Source organism: Penicillium daleae, assembly GCF_028827525.1.
Source record: "Penicillium daleae strain IBT 16125 chromosome Unknown utg000006l_segment0_segment0, whole genome shotgun sequence".
Taxonomy (NCBI): domain Eukaryota; kingdom Fungi; phylum Ascomycota; class Eurotiomycetes; order Eurotiales; family Aspergillaceae; genus Penicillium; species Penicillium daleae.
The window spans coordinates 4100114-4122413 of NW_026623154.1; the positions used below are offsets into that span (position 1 = coordinate 4100114).

The 22300-nt window shown below is 49.0% G+C and overlaps 7 protein-coding genes across 7 annotated transcripts; 4 read left to right on the forward strand and 3 right to left on the reverse strand.

The window, feature by feature from the left end:
* Positions 1 to 286: 286 nt before the first annotated feature.
* Positions 287 to 688, forward strand: N7458_007193 (uncharacterized protein; the record flags this gene model as incomplete). Its single annotated transcript, XM_056910575.1, has 2 exons — positions 287 to 337; positions 392 to 688. 2 exons carry the CDS (start codon positions 287 to 289, stop codon positions 686 to 688), a joined length of 348 nt encoding a protein of 115 aa, XP_056766279.1.
* A 1656-nt stretch (positions 689 to 2344) lies between these two features.
* N7458_007194 (uncharacterized protein) lies at positions 2345 to 3073 on the forward strand (the record flags this gene model as incomplete). The annotated part of the gene is made up of 2 exons (XM_056910576.1): positions 2345 to 2606; positions 2661 to 3073. 2 exons carry the CDS (start codon positions 2345 to 2347, stop codon positions 3071 to 3073), a joined length of 675 nt encoding a protein of 224 aa, XP_056766280.1.
* Positions 3074 to 3435: 362 nt separating this feature from the next.
* N7458_007195 (uncharacterized protein) lies at positions 3436 to 5724 on the reverse strand (the record flags this gene model as incomplete). Its single annotated transcript, XM_056910577.1, has 6 exons — positions 3436 to 3998; positions 4159 to 4227; positions 4283 to 4451; positions 4508 to 4736; positions 4777 to 5492; positions 5551 to 5724. The coding sequence occupies 6 exons, from the start codon at positions 5722 to 5724 to the stop codon at positions 3436 to 3438; spliced, it is 1920 nt and encodes a 639-aa protein (XP_056766281.1).
* Positions 5725 to 10997: 5273 nt separating this feature from the next.
* Positions 10998 to 11738, forward strand: N7458_007196 (uncharacterized protein; the record flags this gene model as incomplete). Its single annotated transcript, XM_056910578.1, has 2 exons — positions 10998 to 11297; positions 11349 to 11738. 2 exons carry the CDS (start codon positions 10998 to 11000, stop codon positions 11736 to 11738), a joined length of 690 nt encoding a protein of 229 aa, XP_056766282.1.
* Positions 11739 to 12716: 978 nt separating this feature from the next.
* swc5 (putative Swr1p complex component (Swc5)) lies at positions 12717 to 13844 on the forward strand (the record flags this gene model as incomplete). The annotated part of the gene is made up of 2 exons (XM_056910579.1): positions 12717 to 13087; positions 13154 to 13844. 2 exons carry the CDS (start codon positions 12717 to 12719, stop codon positions 13842 to 13844), a joined length of 1062 nt encoding a protein of 353 aa, XP_056766283.1.
* A 695-nt stretch (positions 13845 to 14539) lies between these two features.
* On the reverse strand, positions 14540 to 15527 carry N7458_007198 (T2 family ribonuclease; the record flags this gene model as incomplete). The annotated part of the gene is made up of 5 exons (XM_056910580.1): positions 14540 to 14589; positions 14658 to 14853; positions 14911 to 14999; positions 15028 to 15206; positions 15298 to 15527. 5 exons carry the CDS (start codon positions 15525 to 15527, stop codon positions 14540 to 14542), a joined length of 744 nt encoding a protein of 247 aa, XP_056766284.1.
* An 896-nt stretch (positions 15528 to 16423) lies between these two features.
* N7458_007199 (uncharacterized protein) lies at positions 16424 to 18172 on the reverse strand (the record flags this gene model as incomplete). Its single annotated transcript, XM_056910581.1, has 4 exons — positions 16424 to 16945; positions 16998 to 17460; positions 17516 to 17648; positions 17722 to 18172. Coding segments are annotated over 4 exons (1569 nt in total), but the record flags the coding sequence as incomplete, so codon positions are not given.
* Between the last annotated feature and the right edge of the window lie 4128 nt (positions 18173 to 22300).

Genomic DNA, 22300 nt, shown 5'->3' on the forward strand with positions numbered 1-22300 from the left:
TCAGTCCGCTTGCGCTTATCTGATTGATTAGTTAGTTAGTTAGTTACCGCAACGGGATTATTAACTAGTTAGTTAATATTTCGTAGAGGTGGCCATAGTAGCTTTGTTTGTTAATTTTGCATTCATGCACGTGGTCGCGGATTGGCAGAAACTACTAACAATTACATCAGACCTGCCCTTAATCCCGATGATCCCTTCACCAACTCACAATCCTGACAAGCGGGCTCATGAAACCCTGTCCACTGTTACGATAATGCCTCCCTCCAGAACCTCTACTCCACCCTCTATGGCGGTCTCGCCTATCAAGTCACCTACGAAAACCTCCGCCCTGCCACCAGTAAGTACAGGTTAACTCCCTCTTGTTTTTGGTTATATCGCTAAGAGTTACCAGTTTACCGTCCCCCCTGGCTGGACCTCGAACCCATCAAGTCCTCATTATCAGGAAGAGTGGATAGGCGCCGACTCCGAAGGTCAAATAATTGCTCGATCCTATGGTCTCCAACCAGGACAGCCGGTTATGGAGGATAATAACGGGTGGCACACAATTTTCCTGTCTAGCAATAAGTTCTATCTTTGGGGGCGGATGAACGACGAAGTCGAAGAATTTGTGTCTCAAGATATCCGCGAGATCGCTTCTTCGATTTCCCAGTCGGGGCTTAGAGAGCTAGCCAGAAAGCCTCTTATTTAACTTCTTTATGGAATATACGACTTAGATCACGAGGGTAAACACCCTAACTAATATATCTCTTCTTTGACCCATAGACTACGCTAGAGAGCTCGAAGGGCTAAACAGGGCCGGCCGTTCGCGCTTGCGATATAAGGGTTAGCGGAGCTCGGTGATCCGGATCAATGAAAAATGCCTCACTCGCAAGACGTACGTGAGGAGCGGAGAGAAAGAAAGTGTAGGAGGGCGAAAAACAGTTAGAAGTTGAAGCGGCGATGGTGACTTTATAGAAACACGCACGATGATAGTAACGCGCCGATAGGCGCTAAACCCGAATAGACACGCTAAACTCTTTTGCGGAATTTACCGTCACCGAATTATACGGAGTACAATGTCAGTACGAAGAAGGATAGTTGCTAGGATAGCGAAATGATGTAAAGACCCTACAGTCTGTGCCCAATAGTGCTCAGTCTTTCTAGAAACCAGGAAGAGAGACCGTACGTATTGAAGTCTGGTAATACCGGGAAATGAGGCCATGCATCCCTGGGGAGCCTCCCCTTTGTCGAGTGATCGGAGTCTTCGGACCTTAGCATGGGTCGACAAGGAGTTCTTTCGTAATGCTGGCTTCGATGATACTTCTCTGGGACTGACCCCATCCTAAACGTGGTAGAAGCCCGAGCTACGGGATCCACTAGGATTCCGGGAACTAGTCGATTTGCTGGAACTCGTTGTGACTGGCGGACGCATGGATAGTGATTGATAGTGATAACACCACGGTCTCTTTAGAGTACGAATAGCGAAAAAAAAGTTCATCAAGGGGGTGGAGATGCATAAGCAAGGTGGCTTTGGTGGTGGCTTTGGTGGAAAGCAACCGGAGTGCAACCTTGATAACAGCAAATCAGCATGGTTTGGTTGTTCAACTTGCAAGGATATCTTGGACCCCACCACGCCAACGAATATGAGAAAAACCGGAGAATTAATGAAGGCTCCACATAAAAGGAAGAGACTATTGAACAGTTTAATGCACACTCTCCGAAGAAGGAACATTCCACCCTGGTTCTCCTGCTAGATCAGGCTGTAGCCCTGGTTAAACTTCCATAAGCGAGAAGAACGATATAAGTGGAGAAACCTGATCTCCTAGCGCCACGTGTGTGCCAAATTATCCTATTTATACCCACGGACATCGAGTTGTTATCAGCGTGAATCTACACCGGCGATGCCGAGGTTTTCTGGAACGTCTAGGAATATCTTGATAGGTGGAAAGCTGTAATGACTGTAAAAGCCCTAGCTTTGCCGGAACGATCCGTGCTAATAGTTTGTCGCTGTGCACCCAAGTTAGGAAACATCTGCGGTGGACTTTTTCTGTTTGGTTGTTTAGTACGAAGAGCGGGGCTGCCGAAGGAACTATTGAGACGCCGTCTGCGAACGGAGGACAGTCCGTGCGGTTTCTAAATGATCGGAACTTGCCCCAGGACCCCACTGCATCTTTTCTTGGTGCATTGTCTCTGAGCTTCTACCAATCATGTCTAATTGGTGGCAGACCAGTCAAGTAACGCTTTTGCTGATGTAGGGCCTGTTGAAATTTCAAGGTCTGATGTCGACTACAAAGGAGTATCCGGCACCTCCTTTTAGGTCGCCATCGAATCCAGGACGTCAATTCCCAGCCGTGTGTCGGTGACCATGAACAGTCCTAGAATTCGTCTCGATCTCCTCACCTCCGATATTCTCTCGCGGATCGTGGGATTTCTCCAGCCTGGAGATATTGAAGAATTATCCTGCGTCAATAAGCGGCTCCGGGACGCGTCAATACCCTTGCTTTTTCGCGCCGTCAGATTCGAATTTTCCAAGTCCAGCTTGAATGGATTAAAGCGTCTTTCAAATTCTGATATACGGCATCATGTGGTTTCATTGACATATGTCGCTCCGGAAATTCTGAAACCTGGTAAGACGAGCATTTCTCCATCGCGTCTGCATAGCAGAACTAACCAGCGTACAGAGATTATGGATTCGCAGAGTTTCACGTCTGAACTTTTAACTCCTGATGACTATACCGACTGGATGTTTGAAGGTCGCGGTTTCCTGCCTGATGATTGCCCATCCTACATGCTCGTATACGACGTTTTACGCGATATCTGCGAAGAGCAACAAGAGATTATAAGAGACGATCTCGACAAGACTGCTTTATTCTCCATCTTCGCACGACTGCCTCGATTAAGAACCATGAGCCTATCTTTTTGTCCAACGATAGAAGAGGAAGAATGGATAGGATCTGTTCTGGCTCGAGGATTGACAAAGGAGGAGTCTTGTGAATACCATTCCAGAGCTATTCGAAATGCTATTGAGATCGCGAGGGACTCTACATCCACTGAAAGCACGGTTCGGGTCCTCCTCACCGAGCAGCCCGCTTAAAGCCTGGCGAACGAGCGAACCTACAATATCGAATTACCAAGTACCGAAATTTCCATGTGCCCGCGAAACACCTACCTACAACGGCTCCTGTCGCGTGGATTTGACCCAGAGGCCCCAGTTCCCAAAGGGTGCGGCATGTCTGCAATATACAGGTAATAGGGCGTTTGTATCCAAACCTGAGTGGCCTGGATCTTCAGTCCATGTACAATCCACGCCACCAGGGAGTGAGGGATACAAAACCGCGTGAAAATTCTACGCGATGGGAAAGCCAGCCAAGGTCGGGGATACTACCTCAGGACCAATTATCTAACCCAAAAATGGTGTATACATCTGACTGTAAGATAGAGAGCTAGCCGCACAATTCAATAGAGCCGGTCGGTCGCAAATGAGAGATTTTCAACCTTGGTATCTTGAAGCTTTATGTCCTTCTCCGAAGCTTCCTTGGACCCACTCGACCATGTAGACTTCCAGTTTGAAATAGGTAGGTCACGATGTCGACCAATAAAAGAAATTAATATCAGCAACACTTTGCTGAACGAGCTCCATTCTCCACAGAACGAATAATTTTTGCCGGGATATCCAACACTCACACCCACATAGCTATATGCGGATACGACTTCAAAGATTATGTTGAAGGTGGAGAAAGCCAGAGGCTGTGAGGTGTAATGATTCGACTCAACAACACAGATGACAATGATGGCAAGGCTAAGCCACCATAGATCATAACTAAGCTGGACACGAAAGTGCTCGTAGTAGACATGACGACGGCTAAGTATTGAGCTTTCTGAGCCGCTTACAGGAATTGAGCAGGCCAATTCGCCAGCTTCGAGGCATGGGATGCTTTTTGGCGTCTTTCGTTGTGGATATGTGCTTTTGGTAGATGTTAGAGGAAATAATCTATCTCGTGGCCAGAAATAAGTCATACCTGAGGACAGCTGACGCTGGGAATAAAGGGAGATACTATGACGGAAAAGTTAGACCTCATCGTGCTAGTCAGCGAATGTAAATTCTCACCATCATGAGGACTATTTTTATTCCTGTTAGCAAGCTGTCTGTTCCAGCCATGGCTTCTGGGATGGACGTACCATAAACAATAAGCAGTCCTTGCGGCAGAGTCTCGAATGTCACGACAGAGAACCCACCACCCCGAACAGCTGTAAACCCCCCCATTTCAGCTTTGCCCCCAAGGGATGGCTTTCATCTACTTACCAGAAGATTGGAAAAGCCCGTCCAAGACACGAAACTTGAAAGGGAGGCTCGCTATTTCGCTGTTGCGAAGGGATGCAAGCTCAAAGGCCCCCAACATGATGCCATTTAGCATCAAAACAGTGCCAAATAAAAACCAGGTGTGCCAGGCCGGGTATAGAAAAGTGCACACCTATAGATACCGTCAGCTTGTTATCCTTGTATACAAGCTGATGGAGGTGAGATTACACTTTGAGGTTGGGTAAGAATCAGATCTAGAGTTTGTTGCCACAACCGCCACTTCCGCCTTTCTGGTAGGGCTTTTCTCATAGCCCAGATCACAAGTCGTAACAAGCAAGGGAATAGCGTGTTACCAGCAAGAATTAGAAAGCCGCAGATGAGGAGTGGAGTTGGTCTAGAGAGGTCGACATTAGTAGATTGCAACATTGAGTACGTCCAATATGAAATGGAAAGTATACTCTAGTTGAAAAGGTGTCATATTAGCATCAATGAGTGACATCCCGTTGTTGACAAACGCAGATGTGGCAAGAAAAGCACCTGCCCATAGAGGAGAGACTCCATCTGTTAGAGGAATGTCTGGGCGAGCTAACTTCAACCAAAGTCCAACACTCAGAATGCCGATAAAGAGGAACGAAACAGTGTAGAGTATTGCAAGCAAAGATACTAAGATCATTGCGTTGTACTCTATCCAACCCGGTTCACTAGGGTCGATTGATCTGCTCAGGCTCTGATGATTTTTGATTCGGGGCCATATGCTCTTCAGCTTCATGGAAATCCAAAATAAACATGTTTTCAAATCCCTGGCGCTCCCTGGGTGACTAAAGCCCTCTATGCACTGATATTCTTGACTTGTATCAGCATATGACGGGTTGGTGATAATGATGAAGTGACGAGCGTCTCGAGAGACATTGGACTCGTCCGGGGATGGAATATCTGCATATATTCTCCTCTCTGTGATGTGTGATTTCAACGGACTCGACAGCTTCGCAGAAATAAAAATATCATAGCTCTCATCGGCCACATTTTCTTGTGTGTGTAGGACTGGTTTCCGGATTATAGTCTGCCATCCTATTTTATTTTTGTCTTTCAGAGCAAAACGAAGGGTTAGGGCGCGTAGGAACGAGATGGCTGCGTGGACTGGAATAGCGTGGCCCATGATCAAGAGCATGAATAGGGTGACCTGTTGTAGAGCGTTCAACGTAGAGAGGTCCAGCTATGCGACATGTTAGCAATTGAGCTCAGACTGTGGATGATCTCTGAGATAGACTAACCACGCTGAGGCCAGTTCCCGTCATGGCACTGAAGCTCATGAACAACGCGTCAACATACTGTAGATGATTGATCTGCGTCGAGCTAGTGTAGAGTATGACACTCCCGATCATGGACATGAGGAAGAAGTATGTACAATGTAATTGAAGGAGTCTTGACTCTAAAAGAGGAGCCATGATCGGCAGACTCTACTATGTGTCGGCGTAGGCATCAGACACTAGGAGCTTTAAACTCATTTAAGAGCCATCGATAGGGAGTATTTCAGCAGAACAAATTGCTGCCCATCAATTCAATAATAACGAAGTCGTCCATATGCTGAATACTACCTGAGAGCCCTTTCTGCATGGAATGTTGGCCGGGTAATTACTCTACATCTCTCTCAGCTTCTTGATAAAGGTCCTGAGGGTACGGTGCCTAGACCTTCTGCCACTTAAGCTAGGCACGTGAGATCATATACATCTAATGAAACATACCCGGTCCCAGACCAAGTGCGCATTCCAAGGGACGACCCGCTGAATTCTTCCGATGTAAGGCTGAAATATGTGGATATTGAGACATTCGGCACGTCCCGGTTTCTGAGAGATAGTTCCCCATGTGTCAATTCCCTTACGCGCCACCTTGGTGGCTCCTTATCGAGAAGCCTTAATACTGGTCTGAAGGTATCGATGACTGGGCCCGAGTATTCGATCGCCGCCTAAAGACGTTCCTCGCGGCAATGAGGCGTTGTGAAGATATGGACGCTCGGCACAGCTAGCGCCGGCTCTCGGATCAGATGCAACGGAGCTGGGAGAGCGGAGACTTCTGGGTAGTGTATGCGATTTTGCACAGCTTTGCGTTTGACGCGATCTACTGGCAGAAGATCGACCAGCGTTTTTTTGGGCCTACGGAGACGGACGATCCCGGCGACGCATGGAAAGAGCGGTTGAACCTGCTGGATGAAAACCAGAAGGCTGAGATGGAACGGCTAGTGACGAGGAATCTTGAGGAGATGGAAGGCAGGGTCTTGGCGTGGGACCCAGATGAGTATACTGAAGCATTTCGGCAAGGGTTGATGAGGGGGAGAGAAGAAAAAGCAAACGAGGCCAAGGAATTTCACCAGGAGCCGGAGAATTGAATGCACGATGTGCGGTTGGCGGTTTTGGAACCTCTAACCGCCACGACACGTTCTTCAACCACCTCCCCTTAAGACTGTCGGTTTTCTCACGGTTCCTGTGGTAGGTAGCTTGAGAACAAAATGAGCCGCTGCACTAGGCTATACCAGGTTGGGGAAAGGGTCGCCGTGGCGATTCGGTATAGCTTAGGTATTCAAGGCACCTCTATGACTGCAAGAAGTGCTAGAGAAGGTCTCTTAGAGAAAACTGGTTGACTCTTGTAAACAACGAACTTCTAGTGCAAAAGGTCCAGTCTCCAGGATCCGCTAGCCGGTTCCTAGGAACCGGTGGGCGCCAGGAAGCTAAGCCGCGATTCCAGGGAGCAGCAGAGGTTCACTAAGGGCCTAAGACCAAAGCCTTTCGTCAGCCAATCTGAAGCCACTCGAACCTCGTGGGGTCGCGGTTTCAGACCGCCAAATAGTCGTGCCCAATCAGCCCTCCGGCGAACCACAAGTTCCCCATTAGCTCTTGGTCGAGGCCCGCTCTTGAAGCTTAAGAATACTTCGAGTTCGCGGTTCAGAACAACCTCATTGCAAACCTCGGTTCTTCCTGTTTTTCCATCTGACACAAGGCTACTTAAAAGGGCCGTCCTCTCCCTATCCTAATCATCTGCCTTCTGAGACTGCTATTATCAGGATCCGGATCTGTACCACGCCGATAGCACATCTGGTCCCGAAGATTGGATGTCTTATGTCACTTGACCGCGGGACCCTTGCCGAAATGCTCTGGTATTCAACATTGCAGAGGCAAACAGCTTGGATCGAATCTTCAGTTTATGGGCGGTAAAAGGCAATGTCAACATCAGAGTACGGCGGTCTTGAAGCTAACCTTACCGGTGAGGCACCAAACACTTCGGCCGCTGAATGAGTATTTGTAAGCCAGTGCGCTAGTTAACTAACTAGTTAACTATATGATTTTCGTGGGTAACGGCTTGATGCTACAGTAGTAAGGTCACTTAATTACTCGGTTACACCGCTAGGGGTTAGCTCAACCCCATTTTCAAGCACTGGTCAGCATAGCCAAGATTTTGCTTAGATATCTTGTCTGGATTCATGGTTATTGCATCCCACTGAAAAAGGACGTAGGCAAGGTAAAAAGGACAAAGTCAGGGTCAGCCCACAACAACGCTTCCTGCCTGTGCCCCACGCATGTTGGGGGCCCAGGAGTTGTGGACGCTTCTATGTAGAACCTCTCGCTGGCTGAACGACCTGGATAGGGGTCCGTAATTTTGGGATTAGTCCTTACGATGCTCTAGACAATTTAACCGCGCTTAGTAGAGCTCGCTTGTGATGTTGGAGTTACGAGATTACAAATGCTGCTTAAAGCCAAGGCCGACTGCTTAAAGCGCGGCGAGTCACCCAGCACTTAAAGATAGGCGCTAGGTGAGGTTGGCCATACTATTGGCTGATTTATATTGTTGCTGTTACTGTTGCTGTTGCTGTTGTTTTCTTAAACCTAAATCTATCCTAGTTTTAGACAATGCATCCTTTCATCACTTAGAACGGATTGCACAGGTGCGTATTTGTGTAGAGGTGAAGTTAGTTTATTTACTACCCTATTCACCCGACGTAAATCTGATCGAAGAGGGTTCTTATATGCTCAGAGCATTATTAAAAGTAGCCAGAGTTACTACAAGAAAGGGGTCGAGCAAGAATTCCGACACCTTCCTTACAAGGTGCATTGATGTAATCAGTACATTAGAAGGCATTCCTAGAGGCCAAACTCGACCCGCAGACCCGAATATCGACGAAGACCAAGGTTACTACGGTAGGCACAGCAGGTCCCTTGATCACTATCACGACATATATGCTAATACCGCACACACCTATCAACGATCTCCTGAGTATCCGTAATCTGCTTCCCCTCTGGTAGTTAGTGAGCAATTGCAGTAGTCATCACACTATTCCCTCTTCTCCCGTAGTATTTCGAAAACCATGTCCGACGCATTCTGTCCGCCCGATCCAATCGCGAAGATCCATGAAACAACTAGTAGCGCGTGCTTTCAGTACTCGCATAATTGTCCACTGTCTCAGTCGGAACATTTGGTTAGTCTCTCCGTGCGCTTTCCTCGATTTTCTTGAGATCTTTCTGCTGTTCTCTTAGGCCGTGTTTACTCAGTGGCTCTTTCCCGATCTCTTTGTCCATGATGTGTTTCAAATCCTTTAGCTCATCTTCCTAAGTCTGAAGTCCGAGATCAAATTGTCCATTTCTTTGTTAATGCACATCAAAAACCTCGTCTTCTTTGTTTCCTCGTTGGCAATAGTCGTTGCGATTAGTATAAGGAGGCAGAAGGGGATAATGGAACACTTCATTTCGTTTGGTGCTTTAGAGCAGACAAGGCGGGGAAGAGCAAAGGTAGAAGGATTTTGTTTACCAAAACCAAGTAACCGGAGGCAGAATAGCCGAGCATTAAATATCTACAGATGAGGGATGATGTTTAGGGGCTTCATATGTAGTACTTTGCATGGTATGTCGTCAGACATTGGATGATTTTCGACTGCAATCGAATAGGTAGTTCGAGTGGCTTGACAACTAAATGGGACAAGGAATGCCGATCTATGCATCCTATTGGTCTCATAGGTTTCACAACAGTGGCAGTATCATGGGACTTAGGACGGCAACTTAGCTTCGTAATTGCATTCCTCAATGATAGCTATATCTTCGGCACATTGACCGGGTTCTTTCGGCGGAGTGATCATCGAGGGTGCCCAGCATGATAGAGCCGATGCTTGGATGTCGATCGACTGGGACTAGGAGTGGCCTGGTACTACTATGTACCGGAAAACCACAGACTATATTCCTAGGGTATTAGTGCTAGGCTCACTCAAATTTCCCCACCTTGGTCATTTGTGAGATAGTGAGTCCGTCTTCTGTTGCTGCGTAACATATGGAAAATCATCTTACATTGTCGAAGATCAATATTTGTTGCTCATTTGTAAGTGGCTTGGGAGTTCGCAGGTGCTAGGGTAGGAGGAGAGTGTACGGACGCCGTTACGGTGGGGGTTGTATAGTTCTATAGCCGTTAAGTATATAATTACAATCGCCCAACAGTGTAGACATATTTCTTACCGAGGGAGGTAGGATTAAAAGCAGATATTTGATGACACCATCGTCCTTCGTTGACGTCATTCGAGAGCCCCGCGAATTACTAGGCCTAGAAAGAGCGCGTAACTCTGTAGGCCATAAGGGCTCCTGATAGGGTGGGTATTGGCACTGGGTGGTATAAATGAGAAACTACCTACGCAAACGAGAAAAAAAATTGATGACTATATAGTGAGTCCAACAATCAACGATCTTTTGCCCTATCCCCGGTACTCAAAATAGCACAGCTCACTTCCCCTCTTTGATATCATCTACTCTCGGCAATTTTCAAGCCACGAGCTTCTGGGGTAGATTATCGCCTTGTCCAGACTCTGTAAGACTCCAGGAACTGAGAAAAACACCCTGCAGGAACCCAATCTCGAGTCGCTGATTTGTCAGGCCAACACTGTCTTAACCGCCAGTCGACTGGTGTCGCAATCCACGGCGCTTCGCGTCAACCAATCACCATTGCCGCCCACCCAGACCTCACGAACACAGCCCTGCAGGGGCGCGAATAGGAAACCGCAGTCCAAACCTCCGGTGACAGATCGTCTGTCCCTGAGTCCAAATATAGCTCTCCGTCTTATCTTATTCCCTTGTGCAGAGCGTGGTCCTCGCCCTCTCACCCCGCCAAGCCTGCATGCTGGCGCCCATCCTCATGCTAGGACCCCCCATAAGCAAAACAATCCTGCAACTCACAGTCCTGAAAATCTGACTTATGGCAATGGATCAAATCAGAGATGGCATGGTACTCGAAAATCCGTGTGCCACAGCGGGATTACCTGTCTCAGGGGATACTCTATTTAATGTATTCGGTTTAGTTAAGCGCCTACCGAAGGGGCCTTTTGTGATAGCAATATACTAGACTGGAAGTGTCCGTGATGAAAAAAATATGATCAGCTTGAACCCTGCAGTAAGTAAGTACATATTCAAAGCCATCCTCCACGGGCGCTTGGGTGGCTTTTGAGGGTTTTCATATACTCGTTACCTCTCGAGCCCTTCTCTTCTTTTACAGGACTTCCCTGACTTTATATTTCTCTCCTCGGTGAGGATCACTTGTTCCGCTCGCTATACCTATATTTACTCCTAAGGGTTGTCCTATTAAGAAGCCTTGCTGGCAAGGTTACGAGCTCTTTCATTTTGTTATATACTCCCGTGAGACTATCGACATTCTTTTCAGTTGTTACCATAGTACTATTTCATCTACCACCCTCAAGATGAGCTCCAACGCATCTACGGCTGGCTCTATGGACGAGTCAAAATTTCTCAAGCGCAACCGTGCTCTTCACGGGACTCGGCTGGGTCTGTCTCTTATGATCACTTCCGTGGCTGTTTCTGTCATCGCCTGTGAAGCACAACTACTGCAACACTACAACGCCACCGCACAATGGGCAACGTCAGGTCTTGCCCTCTGGCCACTCAATCTTGATTTGCGACCGGCAATCGCAGCTCTGGCTTGTGGGTGTGTAATTACCGTCTTGAATCTGGTATACGTGGTTGTTGCTCTTCTCCCATCTGTCAGTATATCAACCCCCATACTTCCATGGCAATTGTTAACACCCGCCCAGCCTCACTCCCGTATCAAACTCCTCAACTCCTATGCTTCTGCATCAGCCTTCTCTGGATTTATCACATCCCTCGTTGGTATTATTTTTGTGATCTATCGGCCGTCGGCATCTTACCCGAGCGGCTTCAGCCAGGGAGAGACCCTGCACAGCTGGACATGCAAATGGAAGTCCTCAAATGGGAGCACATCAACCCCGATCCACTTTACTCGTGACTGCCACGAGACTCGTGCTGGGTTTGCGCTGCTGTGTGTTCTCCTCGGACTTGAAATTCTGATGGGGCTTGCTGCTGCTGCTGGCACATTGTCCCAGCGGGATGTCTCGCGTCGTCGCGATCAACAAGTCCAGTTGGAGAAATTGGAGATTTCGGCAAAGCAGGCGTATCGACCTTGAGAGGAAAGCATGATTTTTTGCTCGAGGCTGCCAGTTGACTTGGTAATGTGAATGAGTTGTTTGGAGGTGGACTGCTAGGGGAGTTTGTAAATGATTAGTGACGTTGGGTGGGATCAAATGACGATATCGTGTATAGCAGGCTGTTTATTGAGAGTGTTCATGCAAGTCATAAGGGAAATCTTGAAATGGAAATGTGGCCAGGGTCGCTTTGTTGGATTGCCCCCGTCCCTCTGTCACGAGATGGGTAAACCTACACATGTAGTAACGAATTGACCTATCTCTATGAGTGATGTAAAGGGTAGACAACCCTTCACCATGTGAATTTGGGGAGTACCTCAATTTGGCAATTCCAGAGTTGACAGTGATGGGACGTGGGTGAGTTTTGGAAAGGATTATGAACACGTACTGCGTACTCGATATAGTTCTCAGAGCTGGGGTGCTTGTAACTGGAATACCCTAGTTGATGACAGATTGATGTTGATTTGGCTGATGATATCGTTGTGTGGAGGGTTTGGAGACAGGGGCTTTAAATCTTATCAGGGGATAGTTGAGCAATATAATTCACGAGGAGACTAGATAGAGATCTCGCGAAGTCGGAATGCAAAGGCTGATTAATTCTTGAAGAGACATGTCAAGACGTCTACCTATGAGGCTTTTCCGGGAGAAAGAGAAATATACCATGCGATGTTGTCAAGCAAACATTGTGGAAGAACTATTACCCAGCAAATAGAAGGGTTGCTGGTGAGTATACAGCAGGACAAGCTGGTCGAAACACTGCTTCCATCAGGGCAAAACAGTTGGTATTTATTGACAGAAAGGAACGCAAAGCCAACTGAATCGATGCAAAGCATGCAAACAACCAGATCGGGCAGAACGAGAGCATTACATAATCCTTATCAGTACCGCCTTCGGCAGAATTATGAAGGCGCGTTTCTCGCCTCGCCTTTCGTCCTCAAGCAAGCAGCTCTCCATTGCAAAATGTCCGCCGATCCGAATGCCCCCACAGCTCTCAACCTCGACGATGAGCCATATGAGTCGGCTGAGGATGAGGATTTCCAGCTCGATCCGGCACAAGATGAGTCCGAGCTATCCTCATCCGACGAGGAAACCGCCGAACCCGCCAAAAAGAAGCGCAAGACCGATAAGAAAGATGAGCTCGTTGCAGACGAGCTAGATTCTGGCGATGAAGCAACAATACAGAAGGCGCGAGAGAGACGGAATAAATTGAAGAAGAAAAAGGGAAAGGGCAAGGGCAAGAATGTGGAGGACGACGAGGATATTGATCTAGACGAGGATGAGGAAGGGGGAACTGGAGGGTTTGTGCGGACACGTGCAATGAAGAAGCATATGTAAGATTTCTATTCTTTCCCTTTACAGCTCTATAATCCCACTCTGGGTTCTGACAACTGGAATAGACAGGAAGAGGAGCGTAAACCGCTGGCTCGAATCGACGGCGCGACGGTCGATGTCGATGCCCTGTGGGTGCAGATGAACGCCCCCGAGAGTCAACTGGGCCTGCAAGCATCCCAGATCGAGCACAAGCATGAACCGACGCCAGACGAACCCGACGGTGTCGCCGATACGAGCGCGCCAAATCAGGGCGCCCCAGAACCGGAGGACAAGACGCGCCATGGCCAGCACAGAGAACAAATGGTGAAGATCAAGCGCACATACAAGTTTGCCGGCGAGATGATCACTGAGGAGAAAGTGGTGCCTAAGGACTCTGCCGAGGCAAAGGCGTTCCTGTCTAGCGGCGATAATGTGGAATACGCCGAGGTCGAAGATGCGGATGGGTTGAAAAGCACTCGCAACTTGCGCCGTCCGCTCCGCAAGATCTCTCGATTTGACCCGAACCCGACTGGTTTGATCAAGAAGAGCTGGGAGAAACAAGCTATCACAGATGCAGGCGCAACTGGGCCCAAGATCAACACTGTTGAGAAATCCAGACTCGACTGGGCGCAGTATGTGGATCAAGCTGGGATCAAGGATGAACTGCGGACACACAGCAAGGCCAAGGAAGGGTATATGGGCCGTATGGACTTTTTGGGACGCATGGAATCCAAGAGAGACGATGAAGCCCGACAGGCCCGTCTCAGAGGCATGTGAGGCTGGTATCTGTCTATGGTCTGTACCGCTCTCTTTTATCTACCGCATCTACCTATGCGGGAAAAAAGCTTCCCACCACGCACACATATACCCTGCCGCAGTGTCATCATAGGATCAAAAGATCCTTGCTGCGAAGCGCATGCCGCCCAAGGTCGCATCTCGGCATCCTCGTGTCCAGATTCACGAGCTTAGTCGCAGTCTAGGGGTGGAACCTTGGGTGTCGACCAACCCCTTCAAACAACCAGCTGGTCGATCCCGATCCAAATGAGAAACCACCGAGTGCGCATCTCCACTGATGGACAAGCCAGGGGACTCGCGGGATTGTCCGTGGCTGCTGCTCGATCTGCAGGGCTGGGGACCTATTGCTGATCGCCGGCGGTAATGCGGGCTGTTGTCATATTCAGTTTCGGAGGTGGACCTTCCGGGAAAACTGGGAAGCTTGGTTATTCATTCTTCTCTATCTGTGGAGGATCTGTACATCTAATTAATGACCTCTCAATTGAGGGTCGGTCTTTGCTTAGTGTGTTCAGTCCGTAAGGCTCGTTCATTGTGTTGTGCTATATTCACTAGTCTCCAAGATACCAGAACCAGGTACCCTCACATCATCGCATCATAGAAAGTGTAGAGTTTCATAAAGATCACTCATATCCATGCAAGACACAAACTAGACCCGCGCATCATCCCATTTAAGCACTTCACTTGGGCGCGTACTGGATGCCAGTGTTAGGGCAGTTCGACTTGGTAACTGTGCAAAGAAAGTTAGCTTTCAGACTGTCCCCCAGATTGCGAATGTTTCAACGGTGGGCCACTTACGAGTATCGACAGCCTGGTACTGGCCATCAATAGCATTGCCAGCCACATTGTAGAAGTACCAAACCTGATTCAGCGAGCCGCTCGAGCAGCCAATGTAGACCGAAGCACCGCCGTGCAGGTTGCTCAGGGCAGCCTGGATATCACTCAGGCTGTAGGTCTTGGAGCTATCAGGAGTGATGCCGGCGGCGGCGAGGGCCTGGAATAGTATGAGACATGCCGTATTCGTTTCAGAACTGGGGTGATAGTTACATACCTTATACGTATCGAGACCCTTGAACAGATCCACCACCTTCTGGAAGAAATCGCCGACTTCTTCCTGAGGGGGTGTAGTTGGTGTAGCAGCTGGGCGTGATGGTGTTGATGCAAGTACCGTGCTTGCCCCATTCGTGGGCCCAGAAGGTCTCGTCGTCGCCGTTGATGTCCACCCAGTACTGTTGCATGTAGGTCAGAAGATCATTGCGACCCTGTGCCGTCAGGATGTCGGAGATGTTGGTGTAGGCACGAGTAGAGTCACAGCTGGACTGATAGGTTCCATCACAGTTGTCGGGCCTGTATTTCAGTCAATTATTCGTTCTATTTGTTTCTTTGGAGAGATATAGATAGTGGTTATGAATGGGGTAGATCTACGAATGATACATACCAGAGACCGTGGATGGTCCAGGAGTCAGTTGGGCCCGTGGATGGGTTAGTATCCCAGAACTGAGTCTGAAGGAGAGCACCGCCGGGGTAGTTGTAGCAGCAGGTCGGGGCCTGGGATGAGCTCTGGCAACTGAGGGTGCTGTTGTTGGTGCAAACCTTCAGCTGGGCCGAGGCACCAGTAACCAACGCAGTAGCCGCCAGGGCCAGCATAGAAGAGCGAGAGAAAGTCATAGTTGCATAAAGATAGAAGTGGTATTCTATAGAGAGGATTTCCAAGGGATAGAAAACTGACAGACTGGACGATCTCCCAGGGGTATTGTGCCAAACATAAATAGGGCACGCACAACCACACGCACACTGGCCAGTCACTAACACTCACTCACTATCAACGAGATCCTCCAGAAGGAATGGAGCGTCCTGCAGAAACAAAAACGGGCGCATCACCAGGAGAAACGTCGATCACAACTGATAGCAGCACATGCGCCGATAAGGCGGCGCTGATTCGCACCAGATAGATCGGAATTCGCCGTATAACTTGGCTAGTTAGACGAATCGTCGTTCCTGATCGCGTTAGCGACCTGCTTGGCAGACTTAGTGACCGAATCGGTCCCTTTCGCCTGACAAAAGGAGGTCGATCCCGACCGGAGCGGGGAATGGGATCCAAATGAAACCACCAATAAAGACGTCGAATCAGTCGTAAACTCGGCGATGCGTGCGTGAGGTCTCCGTCGGAGGTCCTGAGGATTCAATCTGGACGAATTGCAGCTAGTGTTTTGGGATTGTCCGGGGAGGGGATAGGGCCAAATTGACGTTGCATTGTCTCTGGTGGATCTCCGACTAGAAAGCGCCCCCGCGAGATTAAAGAGGCCGCTGATCGACCGCGTCCCGGCGAACCAACGTCGACAGAAGCCATCTGGAAGACTGGCATCGTTCTTTCACGTTTCGCCTCTTAGGGAATGGTCGAGGGGCAATTCTGTGTCACCTGAGAGCGGCACTGGAGAGGGCTTGGGGTCTTATTTCTTGCATTTACAGAACTGATCCCCCCGCTCTAATTGGAGGCAATACGAAGTGAAAAACAGAAAGATTCCAGGTATCGGGTGCCTCGTATTTGGGCGCAAAGCGATGCGCTATTCTGATAATAATGGCTCTGCTTCTTCGTTTTCGTCTTGCGCTGCTCGAGGGACTCGAATGCACCATATGGCGACCGTAGCAATCACATAAAGCAGACCGGCTTGCAAGAAGGGAAGTCCCAGCCAAGCACCGCCGAGGTGTAAGCCAATCCGGAAGAGGTAGGCAAATAATGGACCTGCGACTAGGATCCCGAGGGACTGGGAGATCGCAATAGCCGAGTAAAGAGTGCCGACGTGATCTGGAGGCACTAAACTGGTCGCCAGACTGCGCGCAGTGATGAGGAACGCAGAACCCAGGGAGAGAATCACCAATCCGCAGATTAGCAAGGTTGGAACAGGTGCAAGTCCCATGGCAAGGAAGCCAATGATTGAGATCAGTCCGCTCCCCTGGCTCAGACGGTGATCGCGATGTTTGCCATGCAGGTTGAGATACTTGGCAGCAGCATAGGACAATGCTGGCATGATGACGAGGTAATTGGTGAGATTGAGTACGCCACGTAGTGAAATTAACAGGCTGGTCTGTAGAAAGTTTAGCGAATCGCAATGCTAGATACATGCGGCAACTACATACCCTCGCAATGCTCCAATTGAATTTCTTCGACGCATACTGAAGGAGCACCCCGGAGGACTGTCGACTGATAACCGAGACCAACAGGCAAAGAATCATCACACAGACACTATAATTCCGCCAGATGAACTGGGTGGAGTCCTTGAATTCGCGGGCCTGGTGGATGAATTCTTGCAGCACTGGTCGTTTGCCAGCTGGCTCAATCGGTTCATTGGAGGAGGAGGAGGAGGAGGAGGAGGATTCCGCGGCATCTGAATTTGCTTCGCGACGGTATCTTGCCTTGTTTGCTTTGGCTTCTTCCAGAGTCTCTGGGAGAAATAAGATGGGGGCACTCCCTAAAATGAGAATGAGTGTGCCCAGGATATAAGGAAGCCAGTCGTTGTATTGCATCAGCCAGGCGCTGATGGGGGTGCCCAGGATTTCGGCGAGGATGACACAGGATTGAAGAAGAAAAAGCGCCGTGGTACTATCTTCCAATTAGTGCGATGTCAATTTTATATTTGCGAGCTGGTGGACCGTACCGTTCTTCTTCAGAAAAGACGTCTGCGACCATGACCAATGCAATCGCGACGACGACCTGATCTCCACCCCCAATAACCCTGAACAGTCCGGTCAACCAGACTAGCCGAAGGGGTAGCACATTCGGCCAAAATGCTGGAGCAGTCATTCCGGGTTAGCATCTGATATAGAGAACATGAACCATGACATCTTAAGATCCCCAACTTACCCACTAGACGGACCCATAATTCCCCCAGCAGCATCCCCACAATACCCAAGTAGATGACGGGTTTGCGCCCCCAATGATCCGACAACACTCCGTATGGCAAGGACAATAGAATACTCGGAAGTGCTTCAAACATATCCTTATACCCGAGTACCAGCGCCAGTTCGGCCTGGACGGCCTCTGATTTGCATGGATCGCTGCCGTTAACCGGTTGATTACCCGTCGACAGAAGCCCATAATTGCGACAGATGATCCGCTCAAAGATCGCAGTCTGCGGGGCGAGGCTCATATCATTACCGAGATCTACGCCCAACGCGAAGATAGCGGTCATGATCAAAATCATGAGTCTCTTTGACTTTAAGCGACGGGGGATCGACGCCTCCGACGCGTCGGCGAGCAGGGGCTGCGTTTCCTCGGCGGCGACCATTTTAACCGTGTGAAAGGGATGCCGAGAGCTTCACTTCGTTGACAGCAGGCATGCACCTGGGTAAGAGATTTTAAGATCTCAGAAAGGTGGTTGAATTCTTCGGGCTGTTATTTAGCTGCCTTGGCTCGGAGTTCGGCAGAAGTGCCAGCTTCTCGGCGTTAGGCTGAGGTTGCAACGCCAACAAAGCCGTTGGCCAAGACCACTGATTTGCTCGACACTTGCTGACGGGACATTTCAGATTTCCCCACGCCGATAATATGGATTAGCGCCAAAAGTGCCATGGGCATTGGGTAAGCAATCAGGACGAAACCTGGTTTGGTTTAGTCGCGGCGTTGGGCGGCTCAAGAACAATGTCCTGCCTCCATTCTGATTGTTCATCAATGCTGATTCAAGGCTTGAACTCCGAATGTATCCCGATGGGTGCACCGGACAAGGCTCCGGTAAAACTTGATGCAGTGATTGGAGCTGATATGTCGCCATTCTCCAATCGCATCCTAGCTCTCTTCTGGAGTTCTGGTGTTTTGACGTGTTCCCTATCAGGCATTTTGGGGCTCTTTCTACAGGACTTGCGACCGTCACGAAAATGCGGGCGCTCTCTTTAACGCTGCCTCTTCAACATCCAGATGCCTGGGTTTTCCAGATTCGATTTGAATGTGTATCAACGTCTTCTCCAAGAAACGTAAACAAATGATGGAGAAAGTCGGTGGCGGAGACGGTCAGGCAACCAACCAGTTCCTCAAATCAGACTCATCTTCTCAGCCTTTCTCTCCACATGAGCTGCACCAGAGTCTCCACATCCAGATCTATTGTATCTGTACTTTGTCAAGTACATAGATCAAGAATCCCCTGGACGCGATAAGAGAGACATGACAGTGATCAAGAGCGGCGTGGCCGTGGCCGTGGTCCTGACGGTCGCACGACTCTGCTGCGACCATAGCTGCCCTTGTCCATGGTCGAAATTCAGCTGACCTTCATCCAAGGACACCAGGACTGTTGACACTACCGGGCACATCTGTACACGAGGCCAAAGAAGCAAAACATCAAGATTGCTCCCCCGATCCGTTGCCTAGGAACCTGCAATTGCCCGTTGCTTGTCCATGCCTGTCACACCACGGCAATCCGCATGAAGAAGCGTTTTCAGCGCGCGATCTGCATTGAAGATTGCAAACTGGACCAGCTGGCTTGCAAATCATCCAGTCGGCTCGCCAATGCGGCCCGGATGAACCCATCTCGGAGGATTCTTGTCACTTCCTTTGCTTTTCTGCGCGGGTTATCACCCGAGTCGCAGGCCACGCCGTACCACGGTGCATTCGGGACTGGTAACCTCTTTCGGAGATGAATTGATTGTCTGTTTGGCTGGCTAGCGTTGCTCGGGCGGTTCTGTCCGTTATTGCTCCGACGGTCGGGTAGTTGCTTCTTTCGCCGATGCACAGGTTCAGATCGATTATCTGGCGGTCTATGATTCTCGATAGGATTGGACTCGGAGGGTGAGATTCAGGGTTTGCGTGTGTTGATTCCTCGGCGTGGACGGTCGGCGAGTTCGTTGGGATCGATCAGGCGGAGTCGATAGTACACACTCTGGGTCGATGCATTTCACGTTGCTAGGGAGTCCGATTGTCAGCTATTAAGTGGACCACGTCTGACAGATGGATAGGATCAGTATACTTCAATCGATTGGAAACGTGATCGTACGGTCGTCTTCTGTCGCTTTCTCGATATCACGACATATTCCGGATGGTAGATGCCCCGATGGAGACCCAGGTCTCGATCCATCGCCACAGTTCCAATTGGAGAGGCAAGTTGACGCTCTTGGAAGATTCAGTCGATATAGAAAAAAAAATTTAGTTATCCGTGGAAGTCTTCAAGTACTCTGTTTTGCTATTCACAATGTTCACCAAGGGTGGTGTCATTTTCCTGCAGGTGCAGGATATATATTCTAGAGGATCAGATGGACCTTCTGGATGATAGCCCAGCCAGAAACATATCCATATATCATAACCCAGCGCCCAATTTTTTAAAGGATTAGGTCGTTTCATAGCTGAGACACTATATATTCATCCATTTGACCGGAATAAGATATATCTTAGATTTTGAAAGTGTGTTCTCATCGGTAGAAAGAATATGGACATGCCTACTGTCGACACTCCCAGGCTCTGGGGAGTATACCTTCCCCTAACAACCTGCACATATGCATCGATGGAATTATAAGACCTATCAAACTAAAATCCACGAGAAATCCCCCTAATCACTGCGACAGCAAAGCAATAGTCTCTGCGATACTATCGATCTTCACCATATAGCTACCTCGCAGCAAGTAGACTTCAATACTACTACCATGGCCAACCAAATCGAAATGCACCATTTACCCAGCATCAAGTGAACAGGCCAAACTTACCATTCAATATAGTGCCCTTGGAGTAATTGCGCACAGAGACCTGCCAAGACTGACACTCTGGCCCAAAGATCCATGAACTGAAAGCACTGAATCCCGTTGAAGGATGCCTTCAGCCCTTCAGTACTGTGTATGGACCTGAAACTTTCCCCACTCCCTCTCTCTACGACTCTACTCCACTCCATCTCACAACCGTGGACAATATATTGAACACGACCCATATCCTCGCAGCCCAAACGCCTGGCAAGAGCGTTATATTGTTCCCCCTATAATGAAACCGCACCAAGTAGCGCGATGCGTGTCGACCAAACAGGCACGCGCGATTATCTCGCCTGAGGCAAGGGCATACCTCAATGATGTCAGTAGGATTCTCCTTGAGTAGCGGACAGCAGTGAACGGACCAACCCGAGGTCTAGCCTCGTCGCCTCCCCGCCGCTAGCCCAAGACATATTGGTGCGTGCTCTAAGTGGGGTGAAGAGGAAGGTGTTTGGACCACCGATCTGCTGTACTTGGGCCCTTTAGAATGTTAAGCATGCTGGATGTGATGTGCAGGGTTGATCAATGTGGTCGATCAATGCGGTCGATCAGGTCGCCAGTCGGCGAGACCGGGTGAGTTTATTCAGTGTGCTCTGCGGCGGTGCTATTGAGGCGTGTTGCATATCAAACCTGGTTACCCTGCACTATTGAGTCGACTGGCATGCGCATTGAACTACAAAGTACAGTAGTACTGGCCAGCGCTATGACAATAGTTTCTCGGCTATTGCGTATTGCTTCGTGCTTGGATGTTGAATATTTGGTGAGTTCTTTGGCTTTCATAGATCCCCTTGTAGATATAAGATACATCAGGGTTAATCCTGATCTAGAAGTGTCAACCGCGTTCTTCCCCCTTCATCGCGACCCTGATTGAACTTGGGGTAACACGAGGGACGAATTCAGGGACCATGAACTCCTAGCAACACTCAATCATAGTTTGCACGAACGCGATCCTCGATCTCCTGCCCCAGGAGCGCGCTCAAGGAGAAGCCGAAGGGCAGTGCCGAGAACATAAACTTTTGCCACTGGGTGTCGTATCCAGGAAACCGGGACTGGACAACGCAAGGTGATGCGGGTGTACTGCAATGCGCGTCAAGATGAATGGACGGTGCGAAAAGTGCCAAGTACAAAGCGAAAAAGCAAATAATTACCTTTTATCAATTTACAATCGAATGCCCTGTCTATTTATGATATGATGAGGCTCGTTGGCAGGAAAAGGAAATAGCTCTGCAAGGGGGTGGGGATGTTGAAAGAAGGGGGTAAAGTCTAAGCTGTTTTGGTTCAGGAACCGCCAAGGTACCTCACCTAGTTTGTACAAGCCATTGAGCTTTTTCAGGTTTTTTGCATAATCCAACAGGCAATAACATTGTACTATTGATGTGCTTTGCCAGAATTCTCTGTATTTGCCGGGCTTTGCGATGCTCTCAGAGGATGGCTACCAAGAACTGATCCGAAACGGTTCTGCTATTGAGGCATTTCCGATATGATTTTAGATAGAATAGCCTAACAAAGGCATTGATGGCCGAGTTGAGAATCCTTCTTCTTTCTGCCAACCTTTGTTCATCAGCCATGACCAACCAACCTCAAAAGATCCGTCAACCTTGATTATCTCCGTAGAGCTAATGCATCCTCCCCTCGCCACCAATCCACTTTACTAATCTCCTCTCAAATCTCGGGTTTGCACTGACAACGACGAGAAAGGGACGTGCATAGCCCATAGGGCAAACTCA